This window comes from Pseudophryne corroboree, chromosome 2 (genome assembly GCF_028390025.1).
Source record: "Pseudophryne corroboree isolate aPseCor3 chromosome 2, aPseCor3.hap2, whole genome shotgun sequence".
NCBI classification, from domain to species: Eukaryota; Metazoa; Chordata; class Amphibia; order Anura; family Myobatrachidae; genus Pseudophryne; species Pseudophryne corroboree.
This window is the reverse complement of record NC_086445.1, coordinates 635205586-635227904: the sequence shown is the minus strand read 5'-3', so window position 1 is coordinate 635227904 and position 22319 is coordinate 635205586. Positions and strand designations below refer to the sequence as shown.

Below are 22319 nucleotides of genomic sequence, written 5' to 3'. Positions count from 1 at the left end.
CGTTCCTTGCCACTCCGTGTGGTAAATGGCATATTGGCAAGTTTACGCTTCTCCTCCGACAATTTTATTTTAGGTTTTGGAGTCCTTTTTTTACTGATATTTGGTGTTTTGGATTTGACATGCTCTGTACTATGACATTGGGCATCGGCCTTGGCAGACGACGTTGCTGGCATTTCATCGTCTCGGCCATGACTAGTGGCAGCAGCTTCAGCACGAGGTGGAAGTGGATCTTGATCTTTCCCTAATTTTGGAACCTCAACATTTTTGTTCTCCATATTTTAATAGGCACAACTAAAAGGCACCTCAGGTAAACAATGGAGATGGATACTAGTATACAATTATGGACTGCCTGCCGAGTGCAGACACAGAGGTAGCCACAGTCGTGAACTACCGTACTGTACTGTGTCTGCTGCTAATATAGACTGGTTGATAAAGAGATGTCGTAGTAACTATGTATGTATAAAGAAGAAAGAAAAAAAAACCACGGTTAGGTGGTATACAATTATGGACGGACTGCCTGCCGAGTGCAGACACAGAGGTAGCCACAGCCGTGAACTACCGTACTGTACTGTGTCTGCTGCTAATATAGACTGGTTGATAAAGAGATGTCTATGTAACTATGTATGTATAAAGAAGAAAGAAAAAAAAACCACGGTTAGGTTGTATACAATTATGGACGGACTGCCTGCCGAGTGCAGACACAGAGGTAGCCACAGCCGTGAACTACCGTACTGTACTGTGTCTGCTGCTAATATAGACTGGTTGATAAAGAGATGTCGTAGTAACTATGTATGTATAAAGAAGAAAGAAAAAAAAACCACGGTTAGGTGGTATACAATTATGGACGGACTGCCTGCCGAGTGCAGACACAGAGGTAGCCACAGCCGTGAACTACCATACTGTACTGTGTCTGCTGCTAATATAGACTGGTTGATAAAGAGATGTCTATGTAACTATGTATGTATAAAGAAGAAAGAAAAAAAAACTACGGTTAGGTGGTATACAATTATGGACGGACTGCCTGCCGAGTGCAGACACAGAGGTAGCCACAGTCGTGAACTACCGTACTGTACTGTGTCTGCTGCTAATATAGACTGGTTGATAAAGAGATGTCGTAGTAACTATGTATGTATAAAGAAGAAAGAAAAAAAAACCACGGTTAGGTGGTATACAATTATGGACGGACTGCCTGCCGAGTGCAGACACAGAGGTAGCCACAGCCGTGAACTACCGTACTGTACTGTGTCTGCTGCTAATATAGACTGGTTGATAAAGAGATGTCGTAGTAGTATGTATGTATAAAGAAGAAAAAAAAACCACGGTTAGGTGGTATACAATTATGGACGGACTGCCTGCCGAGTGCAGACACAGAGGTAGCCACAGCCGTGAACTACCGTACTGTGTCTGCTGCGACTGGATGATAAATTATATAAAAAATATATATATATCACTACTGCAGCCGGACAGGTATATATTATATATTATATAATGACGGACCTGCTGGACACTGTCTGTCAGCAGAATGAGTTTTATTTTTATAGAATAAAAAAAACAACAACACACAAGTGAAGTCACACGACGAGTGTTTAACTTTTTCAGGCAATCACAATATAAGTATACTACTAACTATACTGGTGGTCAGTGTGGTCAGGTCACTGGTCAGTCACACTGGCAGTGGCACTCCTGCAGCAAAAGTGTGCACTGTTTAATTTTAATATAATATTATGTACTCCTGGCTCCTGCTATAACCTATAACTGGCACTGCAGTGCTCCCCAGTCTCCCCCACAATTATAAGCTGTGTGAGCTGAGCAGTCAGACAGATATATAATATATATAGATGATGCAGCACACTGGGCTGAGCCTGAGCAGTGCACACAGATATGGTATGTGACTGAGTCACTGTGTGTATCGCTTTTTTCAGGCAGAGAACGGATATATTAAATAAACTGCACTGTCTGGTGGTCACTCACTATATAATATTATGTACTCCTGGCTCCTGCTATAACCTATAACTGGCACTGCAGTGCTCCCCAGTCTCCCCCACAATTATAAGCTGTGTGAGCTGAGCAGTCAGACAGATATATAATATATATAGATGATGCAGCACACTGGGCTGAGCCTGAGCAGTGCACACAGATATGGTATGTGACTGAGTCACTGTGTGTATCGCTTTTTTCAGGCAGAGAACGGATATAATAAATAAACTGCACTGTCTGGTGGTCACTCACTAGTAAACTCTCTGCACTCTCTACACTTCTACAGTACTCCTCCTAGTCCTAAGCTCCAGTAAATCTCTCTCTCTTATAATCTAAATGGAGAGGACGCCAGCCACGTCCTCTCCCTATCAATCTCAATGCACGTGTGAAAATGGCGGCGACGCGCGGCTCCTTATATAGAATCCGAGTCTCGCGATAGAATCCGAGCCTCGCGAGAATCCGACAGCGTCATGATGACGTTCGGGCGCGCTCGGGTTAACCGAGCAAGGCGGGAAGATCCGAGTCGCTCGGACCCGTGAAAAAAAACATGAAGTTCGGGCGGGTTCGGATTCAGAGAAACCGAACCCGCTCATCTCTAGTTTATGTACTAAGTAGCAACTTGAGTGTTTAATGGGAACCTACACTAACAATTTATAATGTTATAATGTGGTAAACTAAGGAATATGTGGCTATTAAGGACTAGATCCACATTACATTTTCTAGTTTTACAGCAGGCTGTGTGTTTCAGCTTATAAAAATTGTACAGATGATATATTCTGTGTAAATAAAACCAAATTAATGAAGACTACAATTCAAAAAACAAGAAAATGAAAGGAAAAAGACCAAATTCCATGGCTATAATAGCATACAAATGGCATTTACACTGTGAAGTTCAGTTTATTTCTTTAACATAAATAACAAGTAATAATATATACAGCAGACACAAGTTGTGTCTTTTTACTCTACAATAAAAGTACGCTGAATGTTACAGCACTATGTCCCTTAGAGAAAACAAGTGATCGCACACACATAGTTCTGCTGAGGTCCAACGCTCAGGTACATTTGATTAAAAAGGTATTCCAACAATATTACAAGCATACATTTATACATTCAATATATCATAGTCAGCGTTAACAGCCAGTATACATCCAGATGTATCCTCATACATCGTTGCTCATAGCGCACTATTTAGGGTCCTGAGTCGCAAATAACGTTATGGTGTGCGTTGTGTGTCACGCCATGTAATACACAGTTTAACCTCTGGGTGGGGAATGCTGCACCGTAAGACTAGATTGCTGAATACAATGCTGAGGTAGTAGGCAGTGATCTGTGAGAGGCTGGCCAATCACATTCTTCCCTTTATAAAAAAAAAAAGCCCCCTTCTACAAAATACAAGTCCATGCTGCTGGCCTGTTTACACAATTTATTTTGTCATTATATTGTGTACTAAATCCTGGATTTTATTAGCATAAACAGCATTAGTATCTCATAAAGCATTTGAGGTTCAGTTACTATCAAATGGCCAGAAATGTCTAATGCATTGTACCACTGTGTCCGTATCTCATTAATATGACTTCCAGATGGTCTCCATTGCTTTTCCGCAGGTTTGGCGGATTCAATGCGATTTTTTTAATGCAAATCAGACAAAGCACATCACATATACACCCGGAGGGCCTACTGTAACAATGGTTGACTGTGGCCTAATGAGTACAGTGTCTGCCAGCAATGCGTGCACTCCTGGGTTCGATACTCAGCGGGCATGCAATTATTGTTATTTTTTAATGTATTTATTTATTATTTTTTAATGCAATAAAGTTATTTGGTGTGTTGATACTTCTCTTTAAATAAAAAAGTCCCCTTCTACAAAATACAAGGCCATGCTGGCGCCTTGTTCACTCAATTCATTTTGTCAATATATTGTGTACTAAATCCTAGATTTTATTAGCATAAACAGCATTATTTTCTTGGAAAGAATTTGAGGTTCAGTTGCTATCAAATGGGCAGAAATATGTAATGCACCCATGCCTATCTCATTAATATGACTTCCAGATGGTCTCCATTGCAAAATTCTCTTCTACAGTATTCTATGCCATGGTAGGATGATGTGCTATTTACACTGTATTGTTCACAGTCTAGGCAGCTAGGCAGCTCCCTACACTACAGTATGCAGCTCAATGCAGGTTTCTGCACCTCCCCCAATGATTACTCATTAGTATTCTTTCCCACTGAGCTCACTGTATGCCTGTACCAAAGCACCTCCCCCAGCCACGCTGCTGCCTGTTCACGCTAGCTATTGATATTGTCATTATATTGTGTACTAAATCCTGGATTTTTTTAGCATAAACAGCATTACTATCTCGCAAAGCATTTGAGGTTCAGTTGCTATCAAATGGCCAGAAATATGTAATGCATTGTCACCACTGGGTCCCTATCTCATTAATATGACTTCCAGATAGTCTCCATCGCTTTTCCGCAAGGCTTGGTGGATTCAATATGATTTTTTTTAATGCAATGGAGACTATCTGGAAGTCATATTAATGAGATACGGACCCAGTGGTACAATGCATTACATATTTCTGGCCATTTGATAGCAACTGAACCTCAAATGCTTTACGAGATAGTAATGCTGTTTATGCTAAAAAAAATCCAGGACAATATCAATAGCTAGCGTGAACGGGCGGCAGCATGGCTGGGGGAGGTGCTTTGGTACAGGCATACAGTGAGCTCAGTGGGAAAGAATACTAATGAGTGATCAATGGGGGGAGGTGCAGAAGCCTGCATTGAGTTGCATACTGTAGTGTAGGGAGCTGCCTAGACTGTGAACAATACAGTGTAAATAGCGCATCATCATACCGTGGCATAGATTACTGTAGAAGAGAATTTTGCAATGGACACCATCTGCAAGTCATATTAATGAGATAGGCACAGTGCATTACATATTTCTGGCCATTTGATAACAACTAAACCTCAAATTCTTTCCAAGATAATAATGCTGTTTATGCTAATAAAATCCAGGATTTAGTACACAATATAATGAAAAAATTAATTGAGTAAACAGGGGACTTTTTATATAAAGGGAAGTAGCAACACACCAAATAACTTTATTGCATTAAAAAAAAAAAAATACATAAAAAAATAACAAGAACTGCATGCCCGCTGGGTATCAAACCTGGGACTGCACGCATTGCAGGCGGACACTGTACTCGTTAGGCCACAGCCAGCCATGTTACAGTAGGCCCTCCAGGTGTATATGTGATGTGTTTTTGTCTGATTTGCATTTTTTTTAAAAATCGTATTGAATCCGCTAAGCCTGGCTGAAAAGCAATGGAGACAATCTGGAAGTCATATTAATGAGATATGGACCCAGTGGTACAATGCATTAGATATTTCTGGCCATTTGATAGCAACTTCTCATACAGACACTACAATCCCTAGTACAGACGCCGCCGTCCGAAGGACATTCAAGACTGTGTTTCCCTTAGTCTCTTTGGTCACTCACCAAGGGTCAGGTACCGCTCACATTACCGTGTTGACCAGGAGGTTAATATCACTTGTTGAGGGACATTATACTCTAATTTACTTTACTTTTAATTTATTTGCAGGATTAACTGCATTTAATCCTTACGTTACTTATATTTCTCATTTGTTTGGAAGATCTATGTCATTAATTACTTTTTGAATTGATCAGTAAAGATTTATTACATATATTGTGCAAGGTCCATATTTCTACACATTGGCCATTTTCCTATTGTATATATAGGAGACACCCACACAACGAATAGGGCTGAGCGCAGCATTTAATCACCAACTACAATCCCTAGGTCTTACAGACACAGCCCTTTCTTGGTTCCTATCCTACCTATCTAATCGCTCCTTCAGTGTTCGCTTCTCTGAATCTACTTCCTGTTCGCTACCTCTTTCAGTTGGAGTACCGCACGGCTCAGTCTTGGGTCTTCTGCTTTTCTCTATCTATAACTTATCTCTTGGTAAACTAATCAGCTCTTTTGGATTTCAGTATCATCTGTACGCAGATGATACTCAAATCTACCTTTCCTCCCCTGACTTGTCCCTATCTGTACTGGACCGTGTCACTGAATGTCTTTCTGCCATTTCATCTTGGATGACATCTCACCACCTCAAACTTAATATTTGGTACCACCCTGATATCTCTATCATTGTTGAAAACTCGACTATCTACCCTACCCCACAAGCTCGCTGCCTAGGTGTCATCCTTGACTCTGATCTGTCCTTTGTTCCCCACATTCAATCTGTCTCAAGATCATGTTACAGGCATCTAAAAAACATATGCAAAATACGACCATACCTTACACAAGACACTGCTAAAACTCTAATCCACGCTCTCATTATATCCCGCATTGATTATTGCAATAGTCTCCTAACTGGTCTTCCCAAAACGAGACTCTCACCACTACAATCCATTCTGAATGCAGCGGCGAGGCTAATCTTCCTCGCTAGACTTCATCATCTGCAGATCCACTCTGTCAGTCCCTCCACTGGTTACCTGTATTCTACCGAATTCAATATAAAATGCTTTTACTCTCACACAAGGCCATTAACTAAACTACACCAACGTACATCACTTCGCTTATCTCAAAATATCTCCCAGCCAGACCTCTTCGCTCTTCACAAGACCTGCGTCTCTCATCCACACTCATTACTCGCTCCCACTCACAATTGCAGGACTTTCATTGGGCTGCACCCACTCTGTGGAATGCCCTACCATGCACAATAAGACTCTCCTCTAGTCTCCAAACCTTCAAGCATTCCCTGAAAACTCACCTCTTTAGGCAAGCATAGCAAATTCCAGAACTGCCCACATAGCTTTCATAAACCTTCCTATCAAATTGCATCCACTCTGTACAGTCCACACATCCTCATATGTCTTCTCATTCTTCACATTCCCTTCCTCTCGAACGGTTCATCATTGCTGTATGACCATATCATACAGCCCACCAAGAACCTTTGCAATCTGGCGGACAACTATGCAATAGATAGCACCTTTCCTTGTGTATACATGCCTATTTCCCTATAGATTGTAAGCTTGCGAGCAGGGCCTTTCTACCTCTATGACTGTTTGTTATCACCCAGTTTGTTATATCATTGTTAATTGTAAAGCGCAACGGAATTTGCTGCGCTATATAAGAAACTGTTAACAAATAATAAATAAACTGAACCTCAAATGCTTTATGAGATAATAATGCTGTTTATGCTAATAAAATCCAGGATTTAGTACACAATATAACGACAGTGAATTGTGTGAACAGGGCAGCAGCGTGGCCTTGTATTTTGTAGAATGGAATTTTTTTAATATAAAGGGAAGTAGCAACACACCAAATAACTTTATTTCATTAAAAAAATAATAAATAAATATAACAATAATTGCACACCCACTGGGTATCGAACCCGGGAGTGCATGCATTGCGGGCGGACACTGTACTCTTTAGGCCACAGCCAACCATGGTTAAAGTAGGTCTTCCGGGTGTATATGTGATGTATTTTGTCTGATTTGTGTTAAAAAAAATCGTATTGAATCCGCCAAGCGTGGTGGAAAAGCAATGGAGACCATCTGGAAGTCATATTAATAAGATACGGACCCAGTGGTACAATGCATTAGACATTTCTTGGCATTTGATAGCAACTGAACCTCAAATGCTTTCCGAGATAATAAAGCTGTTTATGCTAATAAAATCCAGGATTTAGTACACAATATAATGACAAAATTAATTGTGTGACCAGGGCGGCAGCGTGGCCTTATATTTTGTAGAAATAATTTTTTTTATAAAGGGAAGTGATTAATGGTTCTTTATGGTTTCAATAAATGTCAGGCAATCAGCAGGCGACACTAGGAAGGGTCCGTTGGCTATTTGAGGCATGCGCTGTACAGTTTAGGAAAAGTGACATCTGGTGGACAGAAAGTAGTATGAACGTTACAATTATAACGTGACATTACATTTATAACGCAACTTATAACAGGATTTATAACTCAAGGAGCCGGCGCGATTTGCATGGCGCCCACTACACGGTACGCAGCAACGATATTTGAGGACACATCTGTACATTCGCATGTGCTCCTTGGATCCAGAGTACAGTCGGCACTAGATGATCTGGTAAAATTAGCTACTGGCCTATGGATCAGGGGAGCCTCATTTTATACAGTATAATAATGGGTGTATACAACAGTGAGTTTCATCTTCTTTCATTGGTCCAGAGGCCAGACCTCTCTATAACTTGACGGCTCATAGGTCAGTCCACCTGATGATGTGGGCCTTTGTTCTTTGCTTCAAGGACATGTGTTGCCCTCAGGGTCCCGCTCTGAAACTGGATTGAGCTAACCAGTATGCACAACTTTCTCTGCACTTTATTCCATACATATCTTATATTACTCATATCTTGCAGTTGCAGTGTACGACTGTTAATCCGTAATGACTGGATTACTGATGGTAAAACACTGATTAATATGAGACTAAATATGATGCGACAATCTGATCTTAACCTTGGAATAAGTATATAGCTGGTTTAATAAAATACTAATTACTGTGTATTTTATACCTTGTTTTTGGACTTGCAATGACTGTGTTGTATGATTGTGTGCATCTTTATGGCATTTCTCAGTGATTGCACATTTGCACGGTAAGGAGTATGGTGCGTCATTATACGTCAAATGCGTCTTTACGTCACCACTGAGAAATGCCACTCTCTGTGTAATTTGTATGGGTCATTTTTCCCCGACTTCGACAACACGCTTGGCACAAGGCATCACTATATTTATACAAAGTTGGTATTGCTTATGAAATGATCATAATTCTTTTTTTTGTTCGTCTTGCAGGAATTAAGAGCAACATTCCAGCAAAAAATAATGCAGCAAAAACAAAGAAAAAAGACTCTGGAGCCATATTCCAAACAAATGGAGGAAAAAAAGATGACGGCAAAAAGAAAGGTAGAGTATGCTGATTTGAACTCCCAAAGACTAATCCATTAAATAGATTATCTTTAAATCAAAATAATTGCAGATTTGTGTCTAAATATAGAATATCTCAAATAGTATTTGCAAGGGAATAGCATCCAACAATAGGTTACACGTCATTCCCTTTAGGAGTTAGGTGGGGTTGTCAGATGATATCAAGATTATGTTGTATGCTGACACATCAAATTAATTGTTTTTGGGCATGTGTCAGTAATGGGCGCCCAATGGGAGATAGTCAATTGTCCTGCAGATAGGTGTAAGCTATATCAATGTTGGACATAGTTTTTTTACTGTGCATATGTCTTAGTTGCACAGCGCATGCATACCAATCATGTTCATACAGAGCAGTTGCAATTTCAGAAACACGCATGGAGAAGTGTATTGAAAATGTATTGGACATTACTGCGTAGTGACTGGAAAGTGTCTGTTCAGATGCAGAGGATAGGTTCCAGCTTCTAGGCGTGTTGCTGAAGTGTTTGCGTACACAACGCGTAATCGCTCTCAATGGAGCCCATACTCTGATGGAAAATATGCAGTAGCTTAGGGCTGATGCAAGTTTCGATGGTGCACTGATGGTAGTGTCTAAGGACTCCCCAAGTGTTATTACAGCATCTATAGCTGCTCAAAGTGGACATCTCAGATCTTGCACATAAGACGCATAGTATAAAGTCACAAACAACTATATAAAAAGACGCTAAAGCGGTCACAGCAGGATCAGGCCAGTTCATTAAGTTGCTTAGGAATTTAAGGTGAGTGGTGGTGGAAAATAGTGGTGTTGCTGACCCAAGAGCTGTAGATGTGATTATTAGAATTAGTTCAGGCCCTAGGAGTAATAATAATAGTAGTACAGGTTGAGTATCCCTTATCCAAAATGCTTGGGACCAGAGGTATTTTGGATAACGGATTTTTCCGTATTTTGGAATAATTAGATACCATAATGAGATTTCATGGTGATGGGACCTAAATCTAAGCACAGAATGCATCTATGTTTCATATACACCTTATACACACAGCCTGAAGGTAATTTTTGCCAATATTTTTTATAACTTTGTGCATTAAACAAAGTGAGTGTACATACACACAATTCATTTATGTTTCATATACACCTTGTATACACAGCCTGAAGGTCATTTAATACAATATTATTAATAACTTTGTGTATTAAACAAAGTTTGTGTACACTGAGCCATCAAAAAACAAAGATTTCACTATCTCACTCTCACTCAAAAAAGTCCGTATTTCGGAATATTCCGTATTTCGGAATATATGGATATGGGATACTCAACCTGTAGTAATAATAATAATAATAATAATAATAATAATAATACTATACAGGGAATGTATAGATTGTAAGCTCCACTGGGAAAGGAGATGATATGAATGGGCAAATATTCCCTGCTGAATATGTGTGCACTGTAATAAATAATTACGTGTAGCATTGTAGATATTTTTCAGGGGACTGATTGTTTTTGCAGGTTCTGATTTAGGGTAGGCTGAAATATTGCACCCTGTACATAGTAAAGATATGGTAGTCTTCATCATCAACTTTAAGTAAAAAGGTTGTTGTTTTTTTAATAAAAAAGTCCTACTCCAGTTTGCTCATATATACAGCTTATTCTGAATATAGGTGGAAATCTTCATTTATTTGCAAACACAAAAGTTCTGCATCAACACATCCAAACGGGAATGGATTTAAAGATCCACAGTGTCTAGATAGACAGTCAAAAGGTTGACAGTTAAATGGTCAACATGGATTTATGTTGACAAGGACAAAAGGTCAACATGCAAATGATTGACACAGAAAAGGTTGACTTATTTTGTGTTATTTTAATCGTTAATCTTAACCATCCCCCTGGTGCCTAACCCAACTCCTCCCCCCTCCCCCGCCCTATTGTCTAACCCTAACCATCCCATTCTGCAGCCTAACCCTAACCTCCGTCAAGTGCCTAAACCTAACCCTGCTCTCCAGCAGCCTAACCCTAACCATCCCCCAAGTAACTAACCCTAAAAATCATGAAAAACCATGTGTCAATCTTTTTTGTATTGACCATTTGCCTTTCAATCTTTTGACCCTGTTGACTTAAGTCCATGTTGACCATTTAACTGTCAACCTTTTGAACCTGTCAACCTAGTGACTGTCGACCATCTAGTGTTTATTTATTTATTAACAGTTTCTTATATAGCGCAGCATATTCCGTTGTGCTTTACAATTAGAACAACAGTAATAGAACAAAACTGGGTAAAAACAGACAGACAGAGGTAGGAAGGCCCTCCTTCCAGATACCATCCAGGGTATGGATCATTAGATCGACCCTAAATAGGTAGACAGTCAATAGGTCAACCCTATATGGTCGACATGGAAAAGGCCGACATGGTCAAAAGTTCAACAGTGTCATTAGGTCGACAGGTAACATGTAGACAGTGCAAAAAGTCAGCACATGACATGGTTGAATTGTAAAGTGGTCGAGACAAATTTTTTTTTTTTTTGTGTAGTTTTCGCCATGAAAGTACAGGGAACCCCAATTAGCATACTGCATTCCCTTACATGGCTAGTGAACTGCATGCAAGGGGCACAGGTTACTATTCCCGATCAGTGTCCACATGGATGGTAAAGTATGAAAAAGTTTAAAAAAAAAAAACCTTTGAAAAGATGTGTTGACCATACAGTATATGTGTCAACCATAGTCATGTTGACCATTTGAACCTGTCAACCTTTAGTATCTGTCTGCCATAAGTACTGTCGACTAATGACCATGTCAAATTCTTGACCATGTTGACCATTAGTGGTCAACCTATTGACTGTCGACCTTTTTACTGTTTACCTATAGACTGGATATCAGAAATGAAACAGTGGATAGAGGGCCCTGCTGGTGAGAATTTACAGCCTATATGGAGTTGGAAATGCTGAGACAATTGAATCTATTGGAACTGTAGCTGTATGATTGCTATTAGGGCCTGATTAGAGGAGGGGAAGTGACAGAGACGTTTTGACACAGGGCCCACATACACAAGGGGGCACTCGCACACCTGTTGCTGGGCGGGGGCTACCATGGCTCTGCATACAGCGCAGTGTCCTCTCATCAGCATCACAAGACACATCATGTGCGTGCTGCTGCTGAATGGACTTGGGAGCTGCTGTGCACTGTATGTAGTCTGCACACACAGAGCGCACAGCAGGGAGCATGCTACAGAAGGTGAGTACTTGGGGCATGGGGAAGAGGATGCTGAGAGGAGGTGAACTGTGTAACATACAGGCGGTAAATGTGGCGATGTTGGGGGGAGCAAGTTTAGGGTCCAATTTATTGGAGGGGCACCCTTAACTTAATTGCCCCATGGCCCCCCACAAGCCTTAATCCAGCACTGACTGCTGTATTGAAGAAGTGGGTTTTGAAAGAGATGTTGAAGATCTGGAGGTTGAGAGCATATTTGGACAAGCAGAGTAGAGAGTTCCACAAGTGGTAAGAAGTCCTGAAGGTAGGAATAAGAGGTGTTTTTCATAGAGGAAGAGAATTTTAGGTCAGTGGGAGTGGGAGAGAGGGAGATTATCATGTTACAATGGGCCTAATTCAGATTCAGTTGTAGTTTTGCAAAAAATGGCAAAGCTACAACTCTTTTCTTTAACATGTGGGAGGCCGCCCAGCACAGGTCCCTATGGGACTCTAGCACTGTCCCAGAGTCTAGAGCGCATGCGCTGGTCTCCGGGTAAATGCGTGGTGTCCATTTTCCCAGTGATTTTCCTACAGCGCATGCGTGATTTGTACAGCGCTGCTGCTGCGCCATGGAAATCCGGAGGGTAAGTATTAAAAACAACTGGTGCAGGGTGTGCGGTGTGTGCCCCACTGGACCCTGGGGGCCCATGTGCACCGCACACACTGCACCCATTATAAATACGACAATGTATGTTGTGTTGCATATCCAGTACACTTTGTAAATGAGGTACTGTATATATTTTTTTTCTTAAATCACATTGGATGTCCTCTTCTCACTTCAATATGTGAATATGTTAAGAGACATGCCTATATATATAGTCCTATAGCTTTCATATAGAAAAGTGCTAAAAACTATACATCATATGTCGAAAAATTTTTGCATCTCATCCATTTGCTTTTTTTGTTTATGCCAGTGCTCATTGTAAATGTCCTCATCTGAGGGAGACAGTAGGGACTGAAATAGGTTCAGTAAAGAAATCTGCATTGAGTTATTTTATCAGTCATTTTACAAGTCTGACCATAATATTCTTGAACGGTTTTTGCAGGGGTGTGTGGTAAGAAATATGGATATTCAGAATGTTGGCACAAGACTGTTGACATGGTGTGAATGTCAACATTAAGAAAGTTGGCATGGATTTTATGTAGACATGAGCATAATGCCAGCATTGTCAGAATGCAGACATTCTGAATTTCGACGGTCAGCATGTCGATATAGCATATTTAGCATATTTGAGGCCTGACCCCAACCCAGGAATGTGCAGCCCTCCAGTTGCTGTTGCGCTACATATCCCAGCATGTCCTGCCACAATTTAGCATACCCTGATAGCAAAATTGTGGCAGGGCATGATGAATGTGTAGTTCCACAGCAACTGGAGTAGAGACGTTTATTTACCACCCCTGCCCTAACCCAAATTGCAGCCCAACCCTAAAACTAACATAATCTGGTGAGATTGTGCCTGTCATCATTCACAATGTCCACATTACGGCAAAGTCAACTTTATGTTCATGTTGAGATTGTGAATGTCAGCATTGTACTACAGGTTGAGTATCCCTTATCCAAAATGCTTGGGACCAGAGGTATTTTGGATATCAGATTTTTCCGTATTTTGGAATAATTGCATACCATAATGAGATATCATGGCGATGGGACCTAAGTCTAAGCACAGAATGCATTTATGTTACATATACACCTTATACACACAGCCTGAAGGTTATTTTAGCCAATATTTTTTATAACTTTGTGCGTTAAACAAAGTGTGTCTACATTCACACAATTCATTTATGTTTCATATACACCTTGTATACACAGCCTGAAGGTCATTTAATACAATATTTTTAATAACTTTGTATATTAAACAAAGTTTGTGTACATTGAGCCATCAAAAAACAAAGGTTTCACTATTTCACTCTCACTCAAAAAAGTCCGTATTTCGGAATATTCCGTATTTCGGAATATTTGGATATGGGATACTCAACCTGTATTACAATTTTGTCCATGTAGACATTCTGGGGGAGATTCAAATGTTTGAAAAGTCAGTTGGGAGTTTGTTTTTTCCTATCTAATAGACAGGAACAAACAGACACCCAACCGACTTTTCAAACCTTTGAATCTCCCCCTTTGAATATTGACATAATGAATAGCTATTATACAGGGCCATAGGCTTTCCACCACTATCACGCAATGAATAACTCCTAAATAATGGGAGACTGTATGGAGTTACACAAAACATCACCAAACAAGACAGAATGAAGAGCTCCTTCCCTACCTAATTATGATTGTTTTCCAGGCACAGAATCTGGTGATAAAGATTCAGACTCCAGCTCAAAGCCTATAAAATCTACAAAGAAAAAAGCTGCTTCTATGTTTCAGTCTAAAGGAGAAGGAACTAAGGAAACAAAAGAAAAGAAAAAAGGTATCATATAGAAAAAATGGTTATTTTTATAAAGTAATAGTTGATATGTATGATAATACAACAATATATTTTCTCTAATCCTAAATTATGTATATATGAAATGTTCTAATAAACTGTGATAATGATCTGCCTTCGATTCAGTGCCTCACAGCCTTCGATACAGTGCCTCACAGAAGATTAATCATCAAATTAAAAAAGCTTGGCCTAGGAAAAACTGTTTGTACATGGATAAGTAACTGGCTGGAAAACAGGGTACAGCGGGTAGCGGTAAACGGGAAGTCCTCAAGCTGGACACCAGTAGTGAGCGGAATACCCAGGGCCGTCTTTTCGTATGGGCTCAATGGGCTCTTGCCCAAGGGCCCCAGGAGTATAAGGGCCCTAGGCTGATAGCTGAGGGTCTCCTCTTTCCAGGGTACCAGATTTTTGAAAATCGGCACTGGGGAACCGGAGATATCCGACTTCAAAGTAGTGGTCCCCATCCAAGCCTGTTAATTGCTCTTCCCAGCAAGATATCTTGGGTTCTGTCTGACTTACAGCTTCTCTGAGGGTATAATCCAAAAGCTGGGACTTTCTCCTTTTGGGGACACTGGCAACTTGTCTCTACTTTGTCCAGAACCAGAGATATCAGCCTTCCAGCATCCGGTCCCCGCTTCAGCTCCACACACCTAATATGCAGTTTCATATTTTCATTGGTGGATTGCTCTGACTCCTGAGCTCTGATCCCCAAGTACCCAGAACCTCCTGAAAGGTGGGACTCTCCAGTGTTTTATCACATTCAAAGCTAAGCAATCTATTTCCAGGAACTGGAGATATCTGCAGTCAAGCAATCTGCCCTCCCACCAGAAAATTATAAATATTAAGCCCACTCCACTATCCACCCCTCCCCTGCTTATTAAACACCCCCTACCCCCCTGGAAGTCATGTACCATGGCTTCTTCATTTAGGCCAATGCCCCCTTCTACAGTTTAGCCCCATCTGTGCAGTAAAGGAGTAATTAGTAGAAATTACTGCTCCAGGTCCTACATGCTGAGCGGAAGATAGAACACGCCTGCGGGACAAAAGATTCCGCTGATAGCACCCCCCACACCTACCGCTGGAGCGTGGGTAGGGGGCCCAGTGAATTGCTGTGCCCAGGGGCCTACACTGCTGTTAAGACGGCCCTGGGAATACCACAGGGGTCCATACTTGGGTCACTACTGTTCAACATATTTATCAATGACCTAGAAATAGTCCTGGAAAGCACAGTATCAATCTTTGCAGATGATACTAAACTGTGTACGGTTATTAACTCAGAACTAGATGTGGAGTCTCTACAGAATGACTTATCTAAACTTGAATTCTGGGCGTCTAAATGGAGAATGAGGTTCAATATAGAAAAATGCAAGGTTATTCATTTCGGGACTAAAAACAAACTTGCATCCTACATATGAAATGGGGAAAGTCTAGGGGTAACAGTTTTGGAAAAGGATTTGGGGGTACTCATTGATAATAAACTTAATAACCGTATTCAATGTCAAAGCGCAGTACAGTAGGCAAGTAAGGTGTTAGCGTGCATAAAACGGGGAATTGAGACAAGGGACGAGGATGTAATTCTGCCGCTGTACAAATCATTGATACGTCCGCACCTGGAATATTGTGTTCAGTTTTGGGCACCACAGTATAAAAAAGATATCGGTGAACTCGAAAGGGTTCAAAGTCGAGCTACTAAATTGATTAAAGGGCTAGAGGGACTGGACTACGAGGAAAGGCTTACTAGGTTGAATATGTATACACTGGAAAAGAGGCGTCTAAGAGGAGACCTTATTAATGTCTTCACATATGTAAAGGATCTCTACAAAGAGTTATCAGAGGAATTATTTATTAAAAGAACTCTGTTTAGGACACGTGGGCACTCGCTGAGGCTGGAGGAGAGAAAATTGTGCACGCAACGGAGGAAAGGGTTCTTCACTGTTAGGGCAATAAGGATTTGGAATTCATTGCCAGGGAAGGTGGTAATGGTGGACACGGTAAATGCATTTAAAAGGGGATTGGATGAAATTCTGATTGAAAAGGATATCCAAGGTTATAACATTTAAAATATTGAAGTTGTTAATCCAGGAGTAACATGATTTGTAGTTGTTAACTAGTCATAAAACAGTCTTCAGCAGGTATATTAAAATTAACTCAACTTAATACAAAATACAGGTTGAACGCGATGGGCAATTTGCCTCTTTTCAACCTCCAATACTATGTTACTATGTTACTATGTTATATATATTTAAAAAATTGTAATAAAGCAAATACAGGTTGAATCTCCCATATTCAAAATGCTTGGGGCCAGAAGTATTTGGGTTTCAGATTTTTCTGTATTTTGAATTATTTGCATATCATGAGATATGTTGGGGATGGGACCCAAGTCTATACACAGAATTCATTTCTGATTTAGAAACATCTTATACACCTAGCCTGAAGGTAATTTATATAATAATATAATATATAATAATTTTGTGTATGAAACAAAGTTTGTGTCTATTAAACAATCAGAGAGTAAGGGTGTCACTATCTCAGTTGCGCTTAAAAATGTTGATTTTTGGAATATTTTGTATATCGGATTTCTGATATGGGAGAGTCAACCTGTAGTTTTATACTTACAATATATACAAAATTGATACTATATTAAAATAATCCTGATAAGTTTGTGTGTAGTGGTTATCTATGTAATTCTCTAATTTCTAATATTTCAAAATATTATGCAGCAGGGTCTTCAAAGTGAAATTTTAAAATGGTAACCAGCCTCTTGCGCTCCCAATTCTAATATGTCAATTCCACACACTGGCCAGCATGTAGTATAGCTTTGAATCACCAATATGGATCCGCATTAAAACACTGTAGAGACGAACTTACATATTAGTTCAGTCCCGCATGCACGTAGCGGTTTCTTTAAACTTTTCTACTGCAGCCAAACAAAGGAAATAAACTTACATCAAATTCCTTTCTCGAGTGCGCATCAAGGTTTCTTTCACTCCCTCAAGGTATAGAGGTCTTCACAGGCATACGAGTGATTTAAAAAAATATTTTATTTAAAAAACCCTGATTTCTACAGCAGCATTCCAGGGTATAAAAACACAAAATGAAAAAGCCAGCATACATATAGTTCAAAAGTCTCACATCAATATGGTCCCAGAGTTTTGTGCCGTTCTGCCGTATACTGTTCTTATTTGCCAGCTCTCCAGACAACTGATCGGGATCCGAAAATAAAGGGAGAAGTGGGGTGACTACCACTGCAGAGGGTCACCAGCACCTTTCTCTACAATAGGACCATATTGATGTGAGACTTTTGAACTATATGTATGCTGGCTTTTTCGTTTTGTGTTTTTATACCCTGGAACACTGCTGTAGAAATTAGGGTTTTTAAAATAAAATATTTTTTTAAATCACTCGTATGCCTGTGAAGACCTCTATACCTTGAGGGAGTGAAAGAAACCTTGATGCGCACTTGAGAAAGGAATTTGATGTAAGTTTATTTCCTTTGTTTGGCTGCAGTAGAAAAGTTTAAAGAAACCGCTACGTGCATGCGGGACTGAACTAATATGTAAATTTGTCTCAACAATGTTTTAATGCGGATCCATATTGGTGATTCAAAGCTATGCTTCATGCTGACTGGTGTGTGGAATTTACATAATAGAATTGGGAGTGCAAGAGGCTGGTTACCATTTTAAAATTTCAGTGTATACTTTTGGAAGTGGGTGCTCCTTCTGATTTCCAGCCACCTGCCTGCATTTGGGTTGAGCGCAAAGGGAGATTAATCTGTGTTCTTCTTGTTTAGGGTCTTCGAAGTGTGATAATGAGGTGATCGAAGAAGGAGAACCTGTGAAGAACACAAATAAAAGAGGGAAGAAGGGGAAAAAAAGCAAAAAGGTATTAAATAAAAAAACAATCTATAGAAATTAATCAGTCTTTTAATTAAGAAATTATGAGTGTTGATTTCAGCACCCAATTAAGCAGTTAAGCAGTGAAATTGACAAAGATTGTGTATCATATTTTTAAAATTTTTATAAACAAATGATCATTGAGCAATTACACCATCATCCCATGTCCAGTGATTGTAATAGACATGGCTGTTTCTTTAAACAATCTTCTTCAAACATTATATTCAAATTAGTTAATTTGAATTGATAATAAAGGTATAAAGGTGTCAGCAGGAAATTAATTCTAAAAATTGTGCATTTAATTGCTTCCACTGTCTAACTTAACATTCTCCTTTTAATTATCACTATTGCATCTTACAGTAGCTGAGTGATGAGGAAACAAAAGTGATAAAAATCAGGAAAATATTGTGCAGGGTTTCAGTGAGCAGTCAAGGTTAAGGTTAAATTAGGCAAAACCATGCCTTGTATATGATTGCTAATTTTAAAAAAAAGTCAGAGATCATCCGGCATCCCACACCTCTGGCAAATTTGGACCCTGTTACATGTGCCCCCCAGTGCCCACTTCACATAAGGAAACAGGTGATGCCCACTTTACCAGTATTACAATAATAGCCATAGCAAGTTTGTGCACCCTTTAACTAGTGCACTGACCAAATGTTTTTCACTATGCACTAGCACAGGGAAATTCAACATGCAGCACTCCAGCAGTTGTGGAACTAAACGTTGCAGCAAGCCCTGCCACTGTGGCAAGGAATTCTGGGTTGTGTAGTTCCACTGGAAGGCTGCATGTTGAATACCCCTGCACTAGCATGCCTCCGTTGATGACCAGAACCTAATGCTATTTCTGTACATTGCTATCTATGTGCCCTGGAGTTTGGAGATTTGAAACTCAACCCTGCTGCTGATCTGTTACTCATTATAAGATTTCTAATCATGTTACTCAGCTTCACTTACAACATACTGTCTCTTGTCCAATCCCATCATCTCCACAACAATATCAAGGTTCACCTCTTCTTCTCTATGTATGGTGCCAAGGACATCATCTACACTCTTACCCCCCTAAATTAGAATCTTATTTATTAGAAACTCCTCCTCTTTGTACTATCTTTCATATGTCTGTCCCCAATTGAATCTGTATTGCATGCAGACCTGTGATTAAAGTTCCTCTCCCATTGTTTTTCTTCTGCTGTGCCTCTCTGCAAAGTCATGCTTTGGCTTCGTATCCATTCAAAATAAATCCAAGCTGTTCAATTTCACCTATAATGCTCTCTTTAAAACCTGTTGATTGTTTGCAGAGCCAGATTAAGACTACCTGGTAACGGGGATGGGGGGCTCCTAAAACAGGGGGCCTACTCCCAATCCACCGTTCCTGCTCTTCGTCAGCACTGCCAGGGACATCCCATAGCCTAACCCTCCCCAGGGGTGCCTAACCTCCCCACCCCCATTGCTTAAACATAACCCGCCCTTTCCCATAGCCTAACCCTCCCCGCAGCCTAAACCTAACTTCCCCCACTACCCCCCACCCACCCAACACACACACACACCCGTGGCTTACCTCTCCGGCAACCACATGATCATCCCAGCTGTTGGGATGCGGGCATGGCATTGTGATATCATTCAGGGCTCCAGCATTCTGATCAGTGTCAGGATTCTGGCGTCTGTATTTCGACAGCTGGGATCCCGTCATCACTCATCTGCATTTCCCACACAGGTGCTTGGTGGGTCCCCCAGGATGTGACTGGCATATGGTAACAGAGGCAGTGCAGAATGCTTCTCTAATACTGCCCAGTACGGTGGGAACCTGGGGCCCTCTGTCCCTTCCCTTTGCAGAGTATATTGGCATTATATGAATGAGAGTTAATGAATAACCAATACATCATTTTGAATATGTTGGCAGACTTTAAAAAGCTAAAAATTCTATGTTAAGTGGGTTTTCATTTACAAACCAAATAGGGTGTTCATAAAATCCTGAAAGAAAATTGATAGTTGTCCTGTAAGTGTTTTTCTGATGTGAGACATAAAGCAAAGAACCTTTGAACAACGGGAAATTGCGCTCTTCCTATTAGCGCTGATTTCTGGTTATTGTTGTATGTGTCTGTGTTCATAAAATACTAGATTAGGAGAGACAATATTGTCTGAAGTGCAGCATCTCTTGCAATCTTGGCAGAAGGAAGAACGTCCACCATCACCAGTTATAGAAGTGGATAATCTGGAAGAATTTGTGCTACGCCCTGCACCACAAGGGGTGACGATCAAATGTAAAGTGACAAGGGATAAGAAGGGAATGGACAGGGGATGGTATCCAACATATTATGTTCATCTTGACAATGAGAAAAAGGTAAGTGCAAAAAAATATTATTCTACGTGCCGGGATCCCGTCAGTCGGCATACTGAAGACCACCCATTCTACGGGTTCACTATTTATCCTTAAATTTTGCTGTTGTATCTGTCTTGGTAATTTATAGGAAAACTTGATCTTCCAATAAACAGCTCTTTTACATACTGTATCGCCAAGTAATACAAACTTTTTGGGCATGATTCTGACTTGGAAGCAAAGTTAAAAAATAAAAATAAAAAGCAAGTATCTTTAGAAATTATCTGGAACAAACCATGTTGCGATGCGAGGGGAGCAAACATATTTATATTGTTTAAATATACGAAAGCGCTATGCTGAAATACGTGTGGCAGTTATCCAACTCCCACAAAACTCTTACCATTAGTTCAACTCCTCTTAAAAGTGGACTGCTGCCCTCAAATAATTAGGGTGTTGAGTCCCAATAAATGTTAATAGAACATATGTCCACTGGTTATAGTTGGATCTCTTATATATAGAAACCTGTAGGATTGATATTAAATGTGAATTTAATATGATTTTGGTGATTTTAATATTTTAAACTAAAATATTCCTTAAAATTGGACAGCGCTTTCAATTCTTGCTCATATTTATATTGTTTCCCTGCAGGATAAATACTGGCTGTTTTTGCAAGTAGCCCACAAATGTAAGACGGCTTTATTTTTACACTGCAGTTTATTTTTCAGTTTGGACACCTCTCCCAATTCTAAATCTCTCTGCACATTTTTTTATCTGCCCCACCTGGGGTTTTACCAGGTGCTTTACTTAACAATCAGAAAAAGGACCTTTGTCTGTTCAAAATCCAAATTTATCTAGACCCCTGACCTCAATTGAAAATCTACATGTACCCTTTCAATGGTCAGTATTTCTGTTCTTTGAAATGTACTGTTAATTACTAAACAGGCCACCCTCCAATTAGCTGGAATACCAGTTAGGAGAGCACACCAGATAAAGCCACCCGGGGGTAAATCTACCAAACAATGCTTTTCAAAGCTGCCATATCTTTGACAGTCTTGTTATAAGAGATATACTGTATGGTCGCTACTAGGTTAAAGACGATATACAGTATAGCACTGCCTTAGACTAGTATTGGAGTGGCTGTGGTGATTTGTGATCCTGACATAACATTTTTGGGATGATGTTGTAGTCTTACTAATAATTTAATTAAAGATTTGATTTCTAATTGCCAATGGTCATTCCCGCTGGTCACCCAATGAATGGGTATGCAGTCTGATAAATTTTACATACAAATTGTTAATACCGCCAGATGCCGATGTCAGCTACAGGAAACGCCTAGAGCCAACTCCCTAACAACATATTATTAAGAAACTTTTGAATTCAGTAACCTATTAGAATAAAAATCCCACAAACAAACCCAAGTCTGATGCGACTGGTCCATTTATAACAGCCCAATAATCAGACCTTTTATTGTACACACACTGACATGAGCTATCTAATCTTATCTGTTTGCTG

The 22319-nt window shown here is 40.0% G+C and overlaps 1 protein-coding gene across 1 annotated transcript in view; it reads left to right on the top strand.

Annotated features, from left to right (window-relative positions):
• TULP1 (TUB like protein 1) overlaps nucleotides 1-22319 on the top strand; it is a 253884-nt gene that overhangs the window by 128278 nt on the left and 103287 nt on the right. Inside the window, exons 5-8 of the mRNA XM_063957230.1 lie at nucleotides 8825-8935; nucleotides 14460-14585; nucleotides 18391-18482; nucleotides 20661-20831. Of these exons, the coding sequence (XP_063813300.1) occupies nucleotides 8825-8935; nucleotides 14460-14585; nucleotides 18391-18482; nucleotides 20661-20831 (500 nt within the window). The remainder of the gene's footprint in view (nucleotides 1-8824; nucleotides 8936-14459; nucleotides 14586-18390; nucleotides 18483-20660; nucleotides 20832-22319) is intronic.